The sequence below is a fragment of the Ammospiza caudacuta genome, chromosome 5, assembly GCF_027887145.1.
Source record: "Ammospiza caudacuta isolate bAmmCau1 chromosome 5, bAmmCau1.pri, whole genome shotgun sequence".
NCBI classification, from domain to species: Eukaryota; Metazoa; Chordata; class Aves; order Passeriformes; family Passerellidae; genus Ammospiza; species Ammospiza caudacuta.
The window spans coordinates 75,493,358-75,510,384 of record NC_080597.1 but is presented as its reverse complement, the minus strand read 5'-3'; the positions used below and the strand labels follow the sequence as shown (position 1 = coordinate 75,510,384).

At 46.1% G+C, this 17,027-nt stretch overlaps 1 protein-coding gene across 1 annotated transcript in view; it reads left to right on the top strand.

The window, feature by feature from the left end:
• The window catches only part of PLXNA4 (plexin A4), a 470,405-nt gene that overhangs the window by 370,781 nt on the left and 82,597 nt on the right, over window positions 1–17,027 (top strand). The window contains exon 9 of the mRNA XM_058804666.1: window positions 7,261–7,461. Coding sequence (XP_058660649.1) covers window positions 7,261–7,461 — 201 coding nt within the window. The remainder of the gene's footprint in view (window positions 1–7,260; window positions 7,462–17,027) is intronic.

Genomic DNA, 17,027 nt, shown 5'->3' with positions numbered 1-17,027 from the left:
CACTCCCCTAATCCAGTGACCAGAAGGCTCCTGCTCTCTGGATCATTACTTCTCCTTCTGAGAGTGTGTCAAAGCAGCAAAGGGCTGAAAGAAAGCTAATGTTGTGTCTCTATTTAAAAAGGATAAATGTGGCGCTTGGATAATTATGGCAGCCTGACCTTGATCCTCGTGAAATAATGGACCAGCTAAGAAAGACTCTATTAATAAAGAATTAAAGGAGGGTAAAATCATTAATGTTCATCAGCAGTGATGTGTGGACTGACTTCAGAGGCAGAACAGTCCTGGGTTAGGATCAAGCTCTCAACAGACCTGGGTCATTTCCCAGCGCTGCCTGCCTGGCCTTGGGGGAATCACTTTGCTCCCAATCACCATGAGTGGGCAGTGAGCCATGGCAGGGGAGGTTGCTTATCTTCATTTAGATCCTGCTTGTGAGCAGCCACTCTCTGGTGATCAGCATCACTCCCCAGCCTCCACAGCACCAGGCCAGGGACCCAGGGCAGCTGAGCTGATGATCTCCAGTCCATCAGTGAGGAGGCTCTGCTAGAGGTTTCCCTGAGGAATTTTGGATGTTCCATCCCTGGGAGGGTTCAATGCCAGGTTGAAGCCACCTGGGATAGTGGAAGGGGGTGAAACTGGATGACTTTCAACGTCCCTTCCAGCCCAGCCCATTTTATGACCTGCTGGTCTCCCTCCAGCTGTGGTATCTGTGCCCTGATCTGTGCAAGCCACCACTGACGTGTGTCACAGTCATATTTTCTGAAAAATCCCTTTGCCCAGGATTTTCTCCTGGGAAGCTGAGAAGCCTTAGAGAAAAAGGAAAACAATATTATCTGATTTGCTTCTCCTGTGTTTTGCTGCTTTGGAATGTGGTTGGAGATTGTTTATCCAACAGGTGATTGTTTCATTGGGTTCTGCTGTGAGTTGTTTTCACTCTTTGGCCAATCAGTGCCAAGCTGTGTCGGGACTCTGGAAGGAGTCACAAGTTTTCATTATTGTCTTTTTAGCCTTCTGTCTGTATTCTTTCTATATTCTTTAGTACAGTTTAGTATAGTATTCTTTAATATAATATAGTAACATAAAACAATAAATTAGCCTTCTGAGAACATGGAATCAGATTCAGTATTCCTTCCTGCCATGGGGCACCCCACAAATACAATAGACATGTGCAGCTGCCAGAGTGCACAGAGCTAAAACAGAACCAAATCTTTCCCTAGCCTGGCCACCAGCCTCCAGGCCAACCCCCTTTTGCCAGGCACCAGAACCCCTTGCAATGCCTGACAAAAGAGAGCTGGAATTTGCTCCTGAGTGAGTGGAAGACTCTTGACTAGAAAGGAGCCCCCAGAAGTGACAGAGATGCAGGGACTCAATTATTCCTTTGTTGTCTCTGCAGATGTTTACAGTTCCCGTAAATCCTGTTGCTTTCTCCTCATCAGCTGCCTTTAAAGTTCGGAGCGTTTTCCTCATGTATTATTACTTTTGCTGTGCCAATAAATAAGCACACCATCAATCAGGCTAACAACACTGTAAACTTAGGAAGTGCAGATAAAATATATGGTGCATTAAAAAATTCTTTGACCGGGTGAGCTTTTTTTCGGAGCTGGTTTGATTGCTGCTGGTGCCGATGTAAATTTGGGAGAAGTATATCCAGAAATTTATGGAGCTTGGATTCCTGCCTACAAGGCATTGACCTGATTCCACTTTATAACATAATAACGTTCCCCAGCACTGTTTGTGTAAATTTTAAATATAATTTTTACGACGCTAAGAATTAGTGGTATAATAATGTAAACACAGCGTGGACTGTAACTCACCCCTTCTCCTCCTGCACTGGGGATGGAGAGCTCCTTGCTGCTTCCTTCTCCAGACTATCCAAGGTCTGGGAAGCTGTGCAGGAGTTTAAAAGGAACCAGCTTGGCAGTCCTGGAGCCCTGGGTTTGCAGTACAGGGTGGTGACCCTGTGTGACTGTGCAGAGGTGTGAGAGACAACTTCAGGAAACAAATTCCAGGCAGTCCCTGCTGCCTCTCATTTGTAAACTTGCTTCTTTCCTGCGTTTTATCCAGGTGAAATCTGATTTCTGCAAGGTCAGTGAAAGGTCAGGGGATTTTTGCCTCTCTTTTGCCTTTTTTCCCTCTCCTTTTTCTCATTCTTTGTCTGCCTTTTCTTTCTCTTCCCTTGGTCTGTTTTTGTTTTTAATCTAGTTTTTTTTAAATCTAGTTTAATTTACAGAGCATCCAGATGCTGTGGTCTAGATATCTTTATAAAAACCCAATCCCTGCCTCTCAGCTCTTACCCTCTTGACTTGATTACAGCAGAGTGGGCGGGTGACAAAGCCAGAGGGAACGCAGAGAAAACAGAACATTGCAGCTCGGCAGAGCAGATGAACAAAAGATGTATTTGTTTACGTAATAACTGAGTAAATAACATTCTGAGTTTCATTTCTTACAGGGTCCCAAAGGGCCTGAGTGAGTCAATCTTGGTCACCGCTTAGATTCACTGTGTGGTCATTTTTTTTTTCAGGCAAGATGCCTTAGATAAGGTACAAATATGTTCGCTGGATGAGGGATATAGAAAGGAAAGTCTTAAAAAAAATCCTGTAAAGTTAAAGAAATGGATTTTAATGGCAGAAGAAAAGAGGAACTGGATGTTTTGAGTAATGATGACGTTAGTGCTGGAATGAAGTAATGAAGGAGCAGTGAAGGAATTAATGGTCTGTTCCTGAATGGAGGTGACTCCTACTCTTCTGGGAGAGGAAGGGTGAAAACCCATTGCCAAGGGTTGAGTAAAGAAATAAAGAAAATTAATATCTGGGCAGTGGTGCCCCCAGTGCCCTCAGCATTAGGTGAGCTTTATTTTTGTGCCATGAAGAGTGGAGATACAGGCAATGCTGCCAGGGATGGTGAGGGAGGAGTACGAAGGAAAAGCTGGAAAGGTTCCCTCCCCTGGATGCTCTGGCTGACAAGAGATGCACAAGTGGGGATGGGTGAGCCCCAGTAAAACCTGGGGGCTGTTCGTAGGTGGGGGGTTCATTGTATTAAACCTCCATGGATGTGTTCCCTGTTCCCATGTGGAATGCCTGCCACCCAAGGTAGATAAAACTCCTTTTCTACTGGGAACTGGAAAACACTTTGATGATCCTTTGGATCATAATCATGGCCAAAAATATTAACAGATAGACAAACTGTGCAAAATAAGTTGGGAGAAAGCCTGTGCAGTATCACAAGGCTGTGAGACATCCCAACGTGCCATTTCCTAGGAGAGGAACTTAGGATGTTTTGTCAGTCTCTAGCTTATACTGAGAAACAACACAGTGAAACCTCCATGAAATCATAACTCTGGATGTATGAAGCATCATAAAGAAACCAAACTAATTAGTTCAGGGCTAAGACCACACAGCCTCAGAGAAGCCTCCTCATCCTCTTTAGCAGCATCCTCTCAATGGCTCTCACATTGAGAGACCAACTCAGCTCAGCTCTGATGAAGGCCATAACACACATGTGAGAGAAAAGGTCCTCATATTTCTGAGACTTTATTATTCCTGCTAGCTACAACAAAAACACATTTGCAGGCGCTCTATGAGGAGTTATAAATAAAGAAAATTAAACTACCATCGACCCAATGAGTACAGCTCATTTCGTGCAGTGGTTTCACTGCAAAAGCTCTCTGACTTGGTAATTGGCAAAATTTTGGTGATGTGAGGTGTGCATCGCTGCTGATACCAGTAATTGGCAAGGGTGGAGGATATTATTTTAAATGGACTGACTCATTTGAAAGCATTCAAGAGCTAGAATGAAGCTACACACACAAAATGAATCAACAATGATTCTCTGGATTGCCAGCTCCCCTAAGAGTCAGGCAAAAGGTTTAATTTATTATATATCAAAGGCAAAAAAGGGATGGGATTGTGCCCATCCTTGGTGCAGCTGTTGGCAGTCTATGATTTTTTTTTCCCTACGTCCTGTGAAAACTGTATTTTTCCAACCAAGGAGAAGGATGAAGAGAAAGTGTCTCCACTGCAAAATGTCCAAAATAACTCTTTTTTACAAAGCCTTCTGCTTGGGTCTGCTCTGGTCAGCTTGATGCTTTACCCTCAAAAATACAAACCTGGCCCATTTTACTCCCAAAATTACAAACCTGGTCTGTTTTACTCCCAAAAATACAAGCCACCCAAAGCTTGATACAGGCTGCAAAAGGAGTTCTGTGTTTGAATCTGAACCCAGAGCCTGGTCCAAGCTCTGAGGTTTTATGCAGTACATCACCCAATGAAATTGCCTTTTCCCCTCCCTGTTTCAATTAGAAAGAACATTAGGTCAATCAGATAAAGCCACATTGGGAGGATTTCCTCTTTATGGCGCTTGCCTCTTCAATTATCTATAATGAACTTCCTCACAGCACTGCAAAGCTTTTTATATGCAAACGAACCCTGTTTTGGGGCTGCCTCAATCACGGCTCGTTAATGAACTTGAAACAAGTGTTATCGGAAAGGTTACAGCACCAGTGGTGGAGGGGGACAGGATAAAGCCCCACAAGAAAGACCAGGCTGGAGGGCTGGGATTGGCCTGCAGGTAGCAGAGTGGACTATCTCCATCCTCCACGCCACAGCCCCCACCAGAGGCTTTTCTCCGTGACACACATCAAGTGAAACGCCCGCTCCTGGGGAACGGCTGCGCGGCGGCTGATAGGGCTCACCCACCCTCCTGCCCCGCTGATTCCCTCTGCCAGGGCATCTCTCTCTCTCTCTCAGCTCCTGGAAACAAACAAGGAGAGGCTGCTGCCAATGTCTTTCCTTGTGCCAGGAGAAAGAGAGGGAGCTGAGGCAGAGGCTCCAGGATTTGTTGGGCAGGTGATGGGGAAGGGTCAGGGGTGTTGAAGATATAAGGTCCCAAATGGTGTTTGCGTCTGCTGGTGTGATCAGTACTGGAAACTCTTTATTATAGCCTAGATCACCTCCTTCTTTTGCTCTCTGGGGTTTTTATTGGTCTTAAATCAGCCAGGATTATAGATTATGCCTCACTTTTTTGTGCTGAGCAGCTGCAAGGAGCCTTAATGCTGGTGTGCCACGGCATGGTGGAACCATTGGACCCAAGCTTGGGAAGACTTTTCAGATGGTTAAACCTTGCTCTTTTATCAAGAAAAATACTTCAGTGACACTTTACCCATTGTGTGTCAGCCTTAGGAGATCCCTGGAGAGGTTCCATCACAGAACAGAGCAGCAGTGAGGACAGGGAGGGCTGGATCAGGGAGTAGCTCCTCAGCCCTGCACCCCCAAGAGTGCAGAGGGTGGCAGTGATAAAGCTCATCCCTGCATTGCAGTACTGCATGGGTTTTCCACCTCCAACCCTTCCTCCTTCCAGCCAGGTTAATGGCATGGCCTGTTAAGCCTTGGCAGCACAAATCAAGCCAGGCCTTGTGCCAGATTATCTCAGGCAAAGAGCCACTGGATCTGAGGTGGTTCAGCTCCACCCAGCTCCAGGGGCTGTGCTTGGCTCTCCTGCTCTGGTGCCAGCCCAGTTTAAGCCCATCAGTGGCTCTCAGTCACTTCCACCATGAGCATCACCCTGTAAATGCAGATAAAAATCATCTCTCAGCTCCTCAGTCTGGCAGCCCCTTAGGACAGATCCTCAGATCCTCTTTGGGCCTGGCGAAGGTTCTGGACTTCACTGCAGGGATGCATTGGGTGGTTACTGGATTTTCTGCCTGCCCCTGGCCAGGGATGAGCTCACATCCTCCATGTGCTAAGTGTTGGCTCTGTAATTCTGTCTCTGGTTGGTGAAACTACAGATGTTGCACATCTGATCCATTTCTTTATCTCCCTCAGCTATTTCCTTCGCTAAGATGCTCCCACCATCTGCTCTAACAAGATCCCAGGCTCTCAATGAGCCATAAATTCCACTTTTGAACCCTTCCCTACTCTTCTGTCCTGAATCAGTCACTTTCCTCTCGCCCTCACCTTCAATTCCCTGTCTCTACTGGAACCAACTGGATCTGGGTTTAACTTTGGGCAGGACAGGCAAAGGCTGCAGTAATTTCCTAAAGAGCTGATATTGCCCCAGAATCCATGAAAGGGACATCTTGCAGCTGTCTGACTGTGCTATGAAGAAGCAGAGCATGTCTACTCTGTCTAATTAAGCTGTGCTAATTAATGAAATTTTAAATGCAGCCACCTGTTAGGCAGCTTTGGGTGCCCAGGGTTCACCTGTGTGAGGAACCCATGAAGATGCACCACATTAGCAACATCCACTTGGCATTTCTCCTTTTGTGAGCCAGTGGGAAGCTTTTCCAAGGGGTCTCCATGCTCTTTGTGACTGTTGTTTCTTGGCAGCTGGGTCTAGATCTTTGTAATGAATATTTTCTCCTCTTCTGAGCCAAAATAAATTCTCTTTTTAGCAACCCTGACTCCATAGGTTCCAACAGGTCTTGCTGGAGCTGTGCCTTTTGTACAGGGGTGTGCTGGCTGTTGGGAACTGAGGAATTGTGCTCAGATTTTTCCTTGATTCACTTTTATCATGGCATTGTGACCGAGTTAAGTCTGTGGAGAGAACATGATTGCTTTTCCATTACCTGAATAAACAGGGCAGGTATGAGAAAGCACCAGAGGTGTCTCCCCTGGGTCCTGGAGGCTGAAATAAGCCAGGGAGATAGGAAAGGATGGTATGTAGGAAAGGAGGAAGGAAAGCAATCCCTCCTCACTTGTTTATCTGAGCCTACCCAGGAATGCTCCTTGAGTAGCTCAGTAATAAACCAAAGCCCAGGGAGCTGCAAAGGCTTTGTAATCAGGCAAACTGAGAAGGTTGGGAAGCACCACAGTGTCACAGTGTTCACAGGGATCTTATGCTGAGGGAAGAGACAAGAATTTGACTCCATATTTCAGAAGGCTTGATTTATTATTTTATTATATATATTACATTAAAACTATACTAAAAGAATAGAAAAGGTTTCATCTCAGAAGGCTAGCTAAGCTAAGAATGGAAAGGAATGAATAACAAAGGCAGCTGTCCCAGACTCTCTGTCCAAGCCAGCTGGGCTGTGATTGGCCATTAATTAAAAACAACCAACATGAGACCAATCACAGATGCACCTGTTGCATTCCACAGCAGCAGATAACCATTGTTTATATTTGTTCCTGAAGCCTCTCAGCTTCTCAGGGGGAAAAAATCCTAAGGAAAGGATTTTCATAAAAAGACATCTGGGACACCACAGGACTCTTCCTGAGGCTGGCAAACCCCTGTGCTGACTTGCTTTGGTGTCTTCTCTCTCCCCAGGACTGCCCCCAGCTGCTGCAGGCCGAGAAGATCCTGGTGCCCGTGGAGGTGATCAAACCCATCACTCTGAAGGCCAAGAACCTGCCCCAGCCCCAGTCGGGCCAGCGGGGCTACGAGTGCATCCTCAACATCCAGGGCAGCGAGCAGAGGGTGCCAGCCCTGAGGTTCAACAGCTCCAGCGTGCAGTGCCAGAACACCTCGGTGAGCTGCAGGGGACACACGTGCCCACAGCACTGTCCCCAGGGGGCATGGGGTCCTGCCACAGCCCTTCTCACCTCATTCAGGGTGCTGGAGTTGGTTATCTGGAGGAAAGAAGGCTCGAGGGAGAGTTTATTGCTCTCTAGAACCACCTGGAGGTTGTGGTGGGCTTGGGGTTTGGCTTTTCTCCCAGGCTGCTGGTGACAGGACAAGGGGAAATGGCCTCAAAATGCCAGGGGAGGTTCAGGTTGGATATTAAGAAAAATTTCTTCACTGGAAGACTGGTTAAACATTAAAATAGGATGAAGGCAGTGGTGGAGTCACCATCCCTGGGAGAGGTTCAGGGGAGGTTCAGGTTGGATATTAAGAAAAATTTCTTCACTGGAAGAGTAGTTAAACATTAAAATATGAAGGATGAAGGCAAGAGTCACCATCCCTGGAAGAGTTCAAACGAGGTGTACGCTTAATAATAGGTCTAGTGGGCATGGGGGTGTTCAGTCAAAGGTTGGATTTGATGATCTTGGAGGCCTTTTCCAGCTTTCATGATTCTGTGGTTCCAAACTCAGGCAGGAGAAGGTTGGCTGGTAGCTTGAGACTGCCCATTTTTCACCTTGGGCTGGCTGGTGCCACCACTCAGTTGTTGCTTCTGGGTCCCATCCTCAGGCTGGGCTGGAGCACCTCAGCTGTGACCCACAGGCAGCAATATCAGCTTAACCTGCTCATATTCCCACTAAAAGGGCTTCCAGTGGGACAGGTGTGGATGTCAACGTGAGAGTGAAGGTTATTTTGGGGAAGTTTGATGATAAAACCCCATATGAACAGTCTGACACGTGCGAGCATGTAACAGATCAGGAAAAAGGTGAGAACACAGAATCCCAGAATGGGTTGGGTTAAAAGGAACCTTGAAGATCATCCAGTTCCAACCCCTTATGTGGGCAGGTGTGACCGTGTTCACAGGGGTCTTAGGATGAGGGAAGAGATGAGGATCTGACTCCATGTTTCAGAAGGCTGATTTATTATTTTATAATATATATTACATTAAAACTATACTAAAAGAATAGAAGAAAATATTTCATCAGAAGGTTAGCTAAGAATAGAAAAAGAAAGAATGGATAACAAAGGCTTGTGGCTCAGACTCTCTGTCTGAGCCAGCTCACTGTGATTGGCCATTAATTACAAACAACCACATGAGACCAATCACAGATGCACCTGTTGCATTCCACAGCAGCAGATAATCAATGTTTACATTTTGTTCCTGAGGCCTCCAGCTTCTCAGGAGGAAAAATCCTAAGGAAAGGATTTTTCATAAAAGATGTCTGCAACAGGCAGGGACACCTTGCACTGCACCAGGTTGCACCAAATGCCATCCAAGGATGGATGGGATTAGGCTGAGTCAAACCTTCCTGCAGCCCTCACATGCCCTCTGAGCAGTCTGTGCCCACCTCCAGTTCCCCACCTGAAGGGCAGGACCTTGCAAGGACCCTGTGTCAGTCATGACAGTGCTGTCACCACAGCAATGTCACTTTTGGGGACAAACCCAGTCAGCACCCAGTGCAATGGAGGCCCCTGCTTCTCCAGAGGTTTATCCATGTCTCCAGGATATGCATTGAGTCATCTCCATTGCTGCTGCTGTGAGATGATTTATTAGTCAAAGAGCTAATTACAGGCTTTAGCCACTCCACGCTGGGCAGTGCTTGTCACAACACATTCTGCTGCATTAAGCAGGGCTGAGGACTGCAGGCAGTTCACACATTTTACATCTGTTGCAAACAAGCAACCTCCCAACCGATGCTCTTTTATTTGTTCCTTTGTCTCTCTCCCTCCCTCCCATCTCTCCCTGATTTCCATTACTGGTTAATGACCTGTGAGCATTCAGGTTTCAGGTTAGAAATGGACAGACTGGGAAGTTCAGGAGGGATGCACATTTTATTTAGAGTGTTATTTTTAAAATGGTGGAAGCTAAGGGGGAATTGCATGGTGGTGGGCAGAGATTATATCTGTCCAAAGAGCCTTAGCAGGCAACAATGACCTTTAATGATCCTTTAGAGTCAGGAATTCTCTGGCACACGTAGGCATTCCAATGAATTATCCCATTTAAGGATTATTTAAGCAGAGTTGGGCTGAACAGGAAAGTAACTCCAGCCAGCCTCAGCCACTTTGCAGAACCCAACAAAAGAGTGGTTTTGACAGGCGATGGCGATTATTCCCACACTACCTGCATGCTCCAAGAAATTGCCAGTGCCTGGGACTGGAGAAGTGGGGTTTGATGAGTCCCCCGGTGGATTTGCTCATAGGATGCCTGAGTGCTGTGACTGCACCATTTTGACTTTAATGTGTGTTTTCCTAAGCCAGAGCTGCAGAGGGTGGCAGGGCTGAGCCTCAGGCTGGTGCCAAGGCACTGCAGGGCCTGACTTGCTTAGTGCTGTCTGCAGGATGCTTGTCCTGTGTTTTTGGTGGCCCAGGTGGATTTAATTCTTCTCCAGGGAGAGAAGCTCATTTGGGAATAAAACCAACTCTTTTCTATCCTGTTTCTGCCTCTTCTCTCCCTCTGCCCTCCCCTTTTCCTCTCCCTCGCTTTCCTCCTTTTTCCCTCTTTTTGCTTCCCTTGTCTTTCCTCCTCTTTCCTTCTCTTGTCTTTCCTTTCCACCCCTTTTCTTCCCCTTCCTTTTGAAGGGGCTTTGACTCTCTGATTTGAGGTCTTTCTTCTTTTCTTCTTTCCTCTTTTTTCCTCCTGAGAAATGTTATTTCATTGTTGCTTGGAATTTGCCAGACACTGAGAGAAAGAGATGTGGAAGGGAGAGACAGACAAAAGAAAGCAGCATTCAGAGAGATACAAAAAGGCAGCAGAGAAGCCCTGGCTGGTGGAGCAGGTGGCAGAGGACACAGACAATAGGCAAGGAGTGCTGGAGATCTGTCTCCATCATGATTATTTCCTTCCCTGCCAGAATTAGCATTCAGGCAGGAGCCACTGCAGCACAATGAGCCTCTGCTCCAGGGGTCACCTGGCTTTGGAGAGAGCTGTCTGAGCCTGTTTGCAAACCCAACCAACCCCCTCTGACAGAGCTGTTTTACTCAGCACAGTTGCTGGAGGAGGCTCTGAAGGTAGCACCTGCATTGCAGGCTTGGAGGAGGTCCAGGGGAGGGTGGGAGCATGTGCTGTGATGGTGTGTCCCTGAAGGGATGCTGTCCTGCCAGAAGATCCCTCTGTTGGTGCTGCATGCTAGACTAAGCAATCATTCCTGCCTTGTTTTCCAAGATCTGCCCCCTCCCATCTCACACAAGGCACCAAATTTGTCTCTCACAGAAAAACTTCTGCAAAACTCAGGATTTTTCCTGTTTTCACACGGGATAGAATCAGGGAAAGAGCCTTAACTTCTGCTCTGCATTTCCTGATCCCTCAAGATTTACACCAAGGGTCAGAGCCAGCTTAAGCACCTTTTCTAAGTGGCTCCAAGTTCAGTGAAAGATGCTCTGAGGACACCCAGGTGTGAGCAGCCTGTGATGGTGTGTCCCTGAAGGGATGCTGCCCTGCCAGCAGATCCCTCTGTTGGTGCTGCATGCTAGTCTAAGCAGTCAGCCCTGCCTTGTTTCCCAAGATCTGCCCCCTCCCATCTCACATGAGGCACCCAGGAGCTCAAATGTCCCTCTTGCAGAAAAAGAATTCAGGATTTTTCCTACTTTCCACAGGATAGAATCAGGGAAAGAGCCTTAACTTCTGCTCTGCGTTTCCTGATCCCTCAGGATTTACACCAGGGGTCTGAGCCAGCTTAGGCACCTTTTCTAAGTGGCTCCAAGTTCAGTGAAAGATGCTCTGAGGACACCCAGGTGTGAGCAGCCTGTCTGTCACTAATGCCACATCCAGCACTGATGATCCCTGGGTGCTCAGCCCTGTCAGGAGGCAGATCTGCCTCTCTCCCTGTCTTTCCCAGAGATATTTCATTTGATAACAGCAATAAGTCTCTGCAGGCAGCACCATTCAGGACAATTATTGTTCTTGTCAAGTGGTTTGAGACTCAGCTCTGGGCTTTGTCCTCTGTCACACCACCCAAGGCACACAATTATCACTCACAGGGACCCTTCCTGCCATCCCTTATTGCGCTGGTGATAGCTCTGCCAACAGCCTGGACGTGGAGGGATGGGAGGGGATGAAAAGCAGGGGAGCTAAGGAGACGCAGAAATAAGGAAGTAAAAATGTCAGCAGGAAGGGCTGAAATTGCTGGATGTATAAGGGCAGAGTGCAATCTTCCCGGTGGGAAGCAATGGGAGCCCCAGCACTTCAATCAGCCCAAAATGATCGAGGAAGAGGGAATGGGGAGGGCTGACCCACTGAGCATGTTATGATCAGGGCCATTACCTGCTCCAGGGGCTGATCCCTCATCCTTGCTTGGTTCCTGGCCTTGGCACACCCTGGATCCCACCAGCAAAATCCCTGCTGATGATTTTGTCCTGAATCCTTCACAGCTCTGCCTGCTGTGAGACCCGAGGTGGTGCAGCTGGGAGTGCTGTGTGGCTCAGGGACAGGAGAGAAGTCAGCTCTATTTGTCACATCATTGCACTCCAGCAAGAGATCTCGGTGGCTTTTGACTCCGTGGTGTGGCTCACAGTGAAGGGAGTGATAAAAAAAAAAAAAAAAATCCAATAGAAAGCAAAGCTGAGAAAAAAAATGAGCTATTCACAGAAATTATGGGAAAACACAGTTGTGGGTTGTGACCGTGTTCACAGGGGTTTTCGGATTGGGGAAGAGACGAGGATCTGACTCCATGTTTCAGAAGGCTGATTTATTATTTTATGATATATATTATATTAAAACTATACTAAAAGAGTAGAAGAAAAGGTTTCATCAGAAGGCTAGCTAAGAATAGAATAGGAAAGAATGAAAACAAAGGCTTGTGGCTCGGACAGAGAGACCAAGCCAGCTGACTGTGATTGGCCATTAATTAGAAACATCCACATGAGACCAATCCCAGATCCACCTGTTGCATTCCACAGAAGCTAATAACCATTGTTTACATTTTGTTCCTGAGGCCTCTAAGCTTCTCAGGAGAAAAAATCCTAAAGAAAGGATTTTTCATAAAAGATGTCTGCGACAGTGGGTGGCTAAAAGACAAGCACAGGGCTGCGAGTTGTAGAATAAGGGAATGGTTTGGGTTGGAAGGGATCTTAAATCTCATCTAGTTCCAAACCTCCCACTGGGAATGTCACCCTTGTGCGTCCACTTCTCTAATTGTTATTTATCTATATTTAAATGAAAGAGAAAGCCCCATAATCACGTGGACTCCGTTTGTGGGTGATACCCAGATACAAAAATTCAGTCCCAGCTCTGGGAAGCAAAGGATCCAATGAAATAGAATGACAGTGAGCAAGAAGTTTTCTGCCTTTTTATGGCTGGAAAACTGATGCAAGGAAAGATTAAATGGTTTCCACAGGATCATGAAAGGGGTTGATGGCAGAGCCAGGTACAGAAATCAATCCCTGGATTTGAGCTCTAATCACAAAAGTGGTGTCAGAGAAAACAGACCAACACTAAAATTCTGCTAAAATTCTGCAGAAGTTTCCCCACTATTGGACATGTTTGAGGTACAAAGGCGAGCTATACCATGAAACCACTCTGGATTTATCATCCTGAGTGTGCTCAAGCCAAATTACGAAAGGGCAGAATGCTGCAAGTGGTCAGGCATAGATATGGATTTGCACAAACTGCAGGAGCATCTGATGCTATTGGAGAGTTTAAAAAGCAAAAGAAAGGATATTTGTGAGTTCTAAACGTTGCTCCTGTGAAGTGCAACAGCTCCTTCTAGTAGATTTTTGGCATTTCCTGAAGAGAGCCAGTCTGTGTTCCAGGCAGCACAGCCTTTCCTTCTCAGGAATTGCCCACAATTCCCTGCTTTGATGAGATTATTGTGATTAGAATCAAGACTGGTCAGACTTAGGGATCAGATTTACATATTCTGGGGTGCTTTGCCTGTGTTGGAGGCAGCTGTGCCAGGAAAGGTGGAGACACAAGCCCTGATGGTATGAGCATTGCTCAGGAGTGTCCAGTAAACTCCACTCTCCTGGAGATCGATGCTCCAGCCCTTTATTCTCCCCTGAAACACATTCCCATCTTATTGTCACGGCTGAGCAAGTCCTTTTCAAAGACTCCTGTTGAGCTCAGTGGGCTTTGAAGAGGGGTCACAATGAGTGAGCAGCTCCTGTGGTCTGAGGGGGACGGAGCATTTCCTCGCGGTTCCTTTGCAAATTGCTCTGTTCCACTGCCCTGCAGCCCACACAGCATCAGATGGGCTCGGGCAGGGCCAGTGTGAGCATCCTCATCCCAGCTGGCTTCATCCTCACAGCTCTGCCATGGGATTCATGCCCTCACACCCCTTTCCAGCTCTGGATCGAGCCTGATGGGTTAAAAAGTCTAATATATCTAAAACTCACCTCCAAGGACAAGTAAAAGGAAAAGAACTTTTTGGAGTCACTTGTTTCTTTAAGTGAGCCTGTGGTATTTGTTTTTTGTTAATTAAAAACAAACAAACAAACAAACAAAACAACCCCCCTGTGCTGTTACCAGTGACAGCTGAGATCTACTTTTCTGAGCTTTTATTAGGGGAAATATTTTCTCTGTTAATGACATGTGGTAAATAGCTTTTTAAATTATTATTAATATTATTTTACTGTTTTTATTCATTGTGGAATTTCTAGCAGGTGCTGAGCGTTTATTAAGGAAACGTGCTTGGCTGGGGGATTGACTCTGCTGGTGGATTCTTGTATTTTGTCAGTGGTAGCCCATTTTCATGAAGTCCCTGGAAGACTTGCTTACATTCTCTAAGTGACTTGGCAGACTCACTTCTGAGGTGCAAAGCACATACAATACTGAACATTTCTGGAAACAGAAAATATGTGCTAACACCCAGACACTTACTGAAACTTGTCTCAAAAATGCATATCTATGATTATAGTAGGAAAAAAAAAAGCCATAACTTGCTGAAATCAACAATCTCCAGCTTTTAATACAAATACTTGTCTTACTTTTTTAGAGATGAATATAGAATTTTTCAAAGCTAGATTGCTTCTTACAAAGGAAAACAAAGTTCTCGCTAAAGCAAAATGGTGAAGGTGGTGTCAAAATTATGAAACATTTCCTCATGGTTCCTTTTCAAATTGCCAGTGAGAGCATCCTCACCCCAGCTGGCTTCATCCTCACAGCTCTGCCATGGGATTCATCCCCTTTCCAGGTCTGGATTGAGCCTGCTGGGTTAAAAGTTTAATATGTGTTTGCCCCTGGTGCTGCAGACAGACAAGGTCTAAAATCCCAGCTGAGCTCCTGCTGTGGGGTCTTCCATGGGAAGAAAGGCTCCAGAGATTCCCTTGCCTGTCCCTGCCTAGCTCTTCTTCCAGCTCAATCCCAAAACACACACAAGGCTCTGGGAGACCCTTTCTAAGACTCATTTTCTGACTTCAGGATGACCAGTTATTCTGAATATATCCCATTTTTCCATTCCCAATCAGTGTTTTCAAAGTGCTGTGCAAAGCAGGTGTTCCTGAGTGGCAGAAGTTTAATTATTCACCACTCTTCAGGCACTGTCCTTCCCATTCCTGTCTCCCCATCCTTGCATCCAGTGGTGTGAGTCCAGACAGCTCTGCATCATCTTGGATCTTGCTGGCAGTGACACCCAAAATTGTCCTAAAAATGCAAATCCTGAATGATGGCATGTCTACTGCAAAGCACCTGGCTCACCTGGGCTGCTCTTTACCTCCATGGAAACCACAAATACCCATCAATTCCCCACAACTGGATCATAATCACAGCGTTTTGCAGATTAATGGCTAATTGTGTTTAGTCTGTGCTAAGAGGAATTACTGAGCAAGCAGCTCCCACTCTGCTGTAATGGACAGAAATCACCAGTTACCATTTACTCCCCAATTATAGAGCAATTAATGGATCCAGGAAAACCTACCTGCAAAGCTCAGAGCTTTGGCATCTCTGTGGATAATCACAACAGGAGTTTAAGGGATGGGGGACTCTTTAGTGACTTTTTTGGCCCAGCCAAACCAGCTTGCTGAGTTATATCTAGTTGGAAGAATATTTTTCTTTCAAAGTGGGATTTTGTCCTGCTGTAGATCCCAGTGCAGTGGGGGATCCCTGCTCTTAAAATTCTGCAGAAGTTTCCCCACTATTGGAAATGTGTGAGGTACAAGGGGGGATATACCATGAAACCACTCTGGATTTATCATCCTGAGTGTGCTCAAGCCAAATCACCAAAGGGCAGGATGCTGCAAGTGGTCAGGCATGGATATAGATTTGCACAAACTGTAAGAGCATCTGATGCTACTGGAGAGGGTAAATCCTATTTACCCTCCAGATAGGTAAATCCAGATAGGTAAACCCTATCTGATGCTACTGGAGAGGGTACACTCTGCTCAGCAATAGTAGCAGACACAAAATGTTTCTCCCCTTCTTTCTTTCTCCCTTCTGTCCTTTCATCAAGCATCTCCTCTCCCACCATGAGGCTTTGGCCTTTTGGTGAGGTGCTGGGTGGAAGCTGCTGATGGAGGTGAGGAGTGGGGTGAGCCCTGGGTGAACTGGCTTGAGATAAATCAAAATCTAGGTGGAAAAAAGCACTCAGAACCACGTGGAGAGGGCCTCCAGAGAGCAGCTTCCATTTCCTTCCTTGGGGTCACCTCTGTGTGCCTTGACTGCCCCTGACAAGCGTTTGTTTAATTCTGTCCAACTCTCTCAGAAGATTTTTTTTTGCAGCTTTTTAAGACATATTTGCTGGAAACTGGATACTCCTTGCTCCAGCTGAAGCTTTTCTGGATCCAAGTAGGGAAAAGTGATTGCCTCCAGGGGTTTACACATGTAACAAGCTCTATCTGCTCCATCCCCAAAGGAGAATTGTTTGGGTTTTGGCAGCAATATGGCATTGTTGATTTACAGTCTGTTCATGATCCCCAGCACTCCCCAGACCCTCTCCTGCAGCACTGCCCAGCCACTCCAGTTTCAGAGCAGTTTGCATCAATTCCTCCTACTGAAAAAAATAGTCCCCATTTGCCAGCATTGAATTTCATTTGGTTGATTTTGGCCTGGTTCTACAATTTGTCAAGTTTGTTTTGAATTCTTAACCCTGGTGTTGAAGGTTCTTACAGCCCTGCCAGAACAGTCATGAAATCATCCAAGTCAGTAGTGAAAATACTGAGTAATGCCATACTCAGGACAATATTCCTTTTGAAACATCCTCCCAGCTTGACATGGAATTATCTGACTTTTTTTTTGTTTAATGGTTTTTTGCATAAACCTTATGGTGGCCTTTCTTAGGTCATATTTCCCTGGTTTGTTTATGGGGATCTGCTGTAGGATAGTAGCAAACACTCTCCTGAAATCAGGATAAATCACATCTGCTGCCTCCCCTTTATCCACAGTCATTAAGCCTGTCAAAAAGGAAATTAGATTGGGTTGACACAATTTGTTCTTGACAAATCTGTGCTGGCTGATTTTTATCACCTTATCATCTCGCAGGTGCTTATAAATTGATTATTTAATAATTTGATGTACTTTCTTTCTTTCTGGGAAGCCAAGTTAGGCT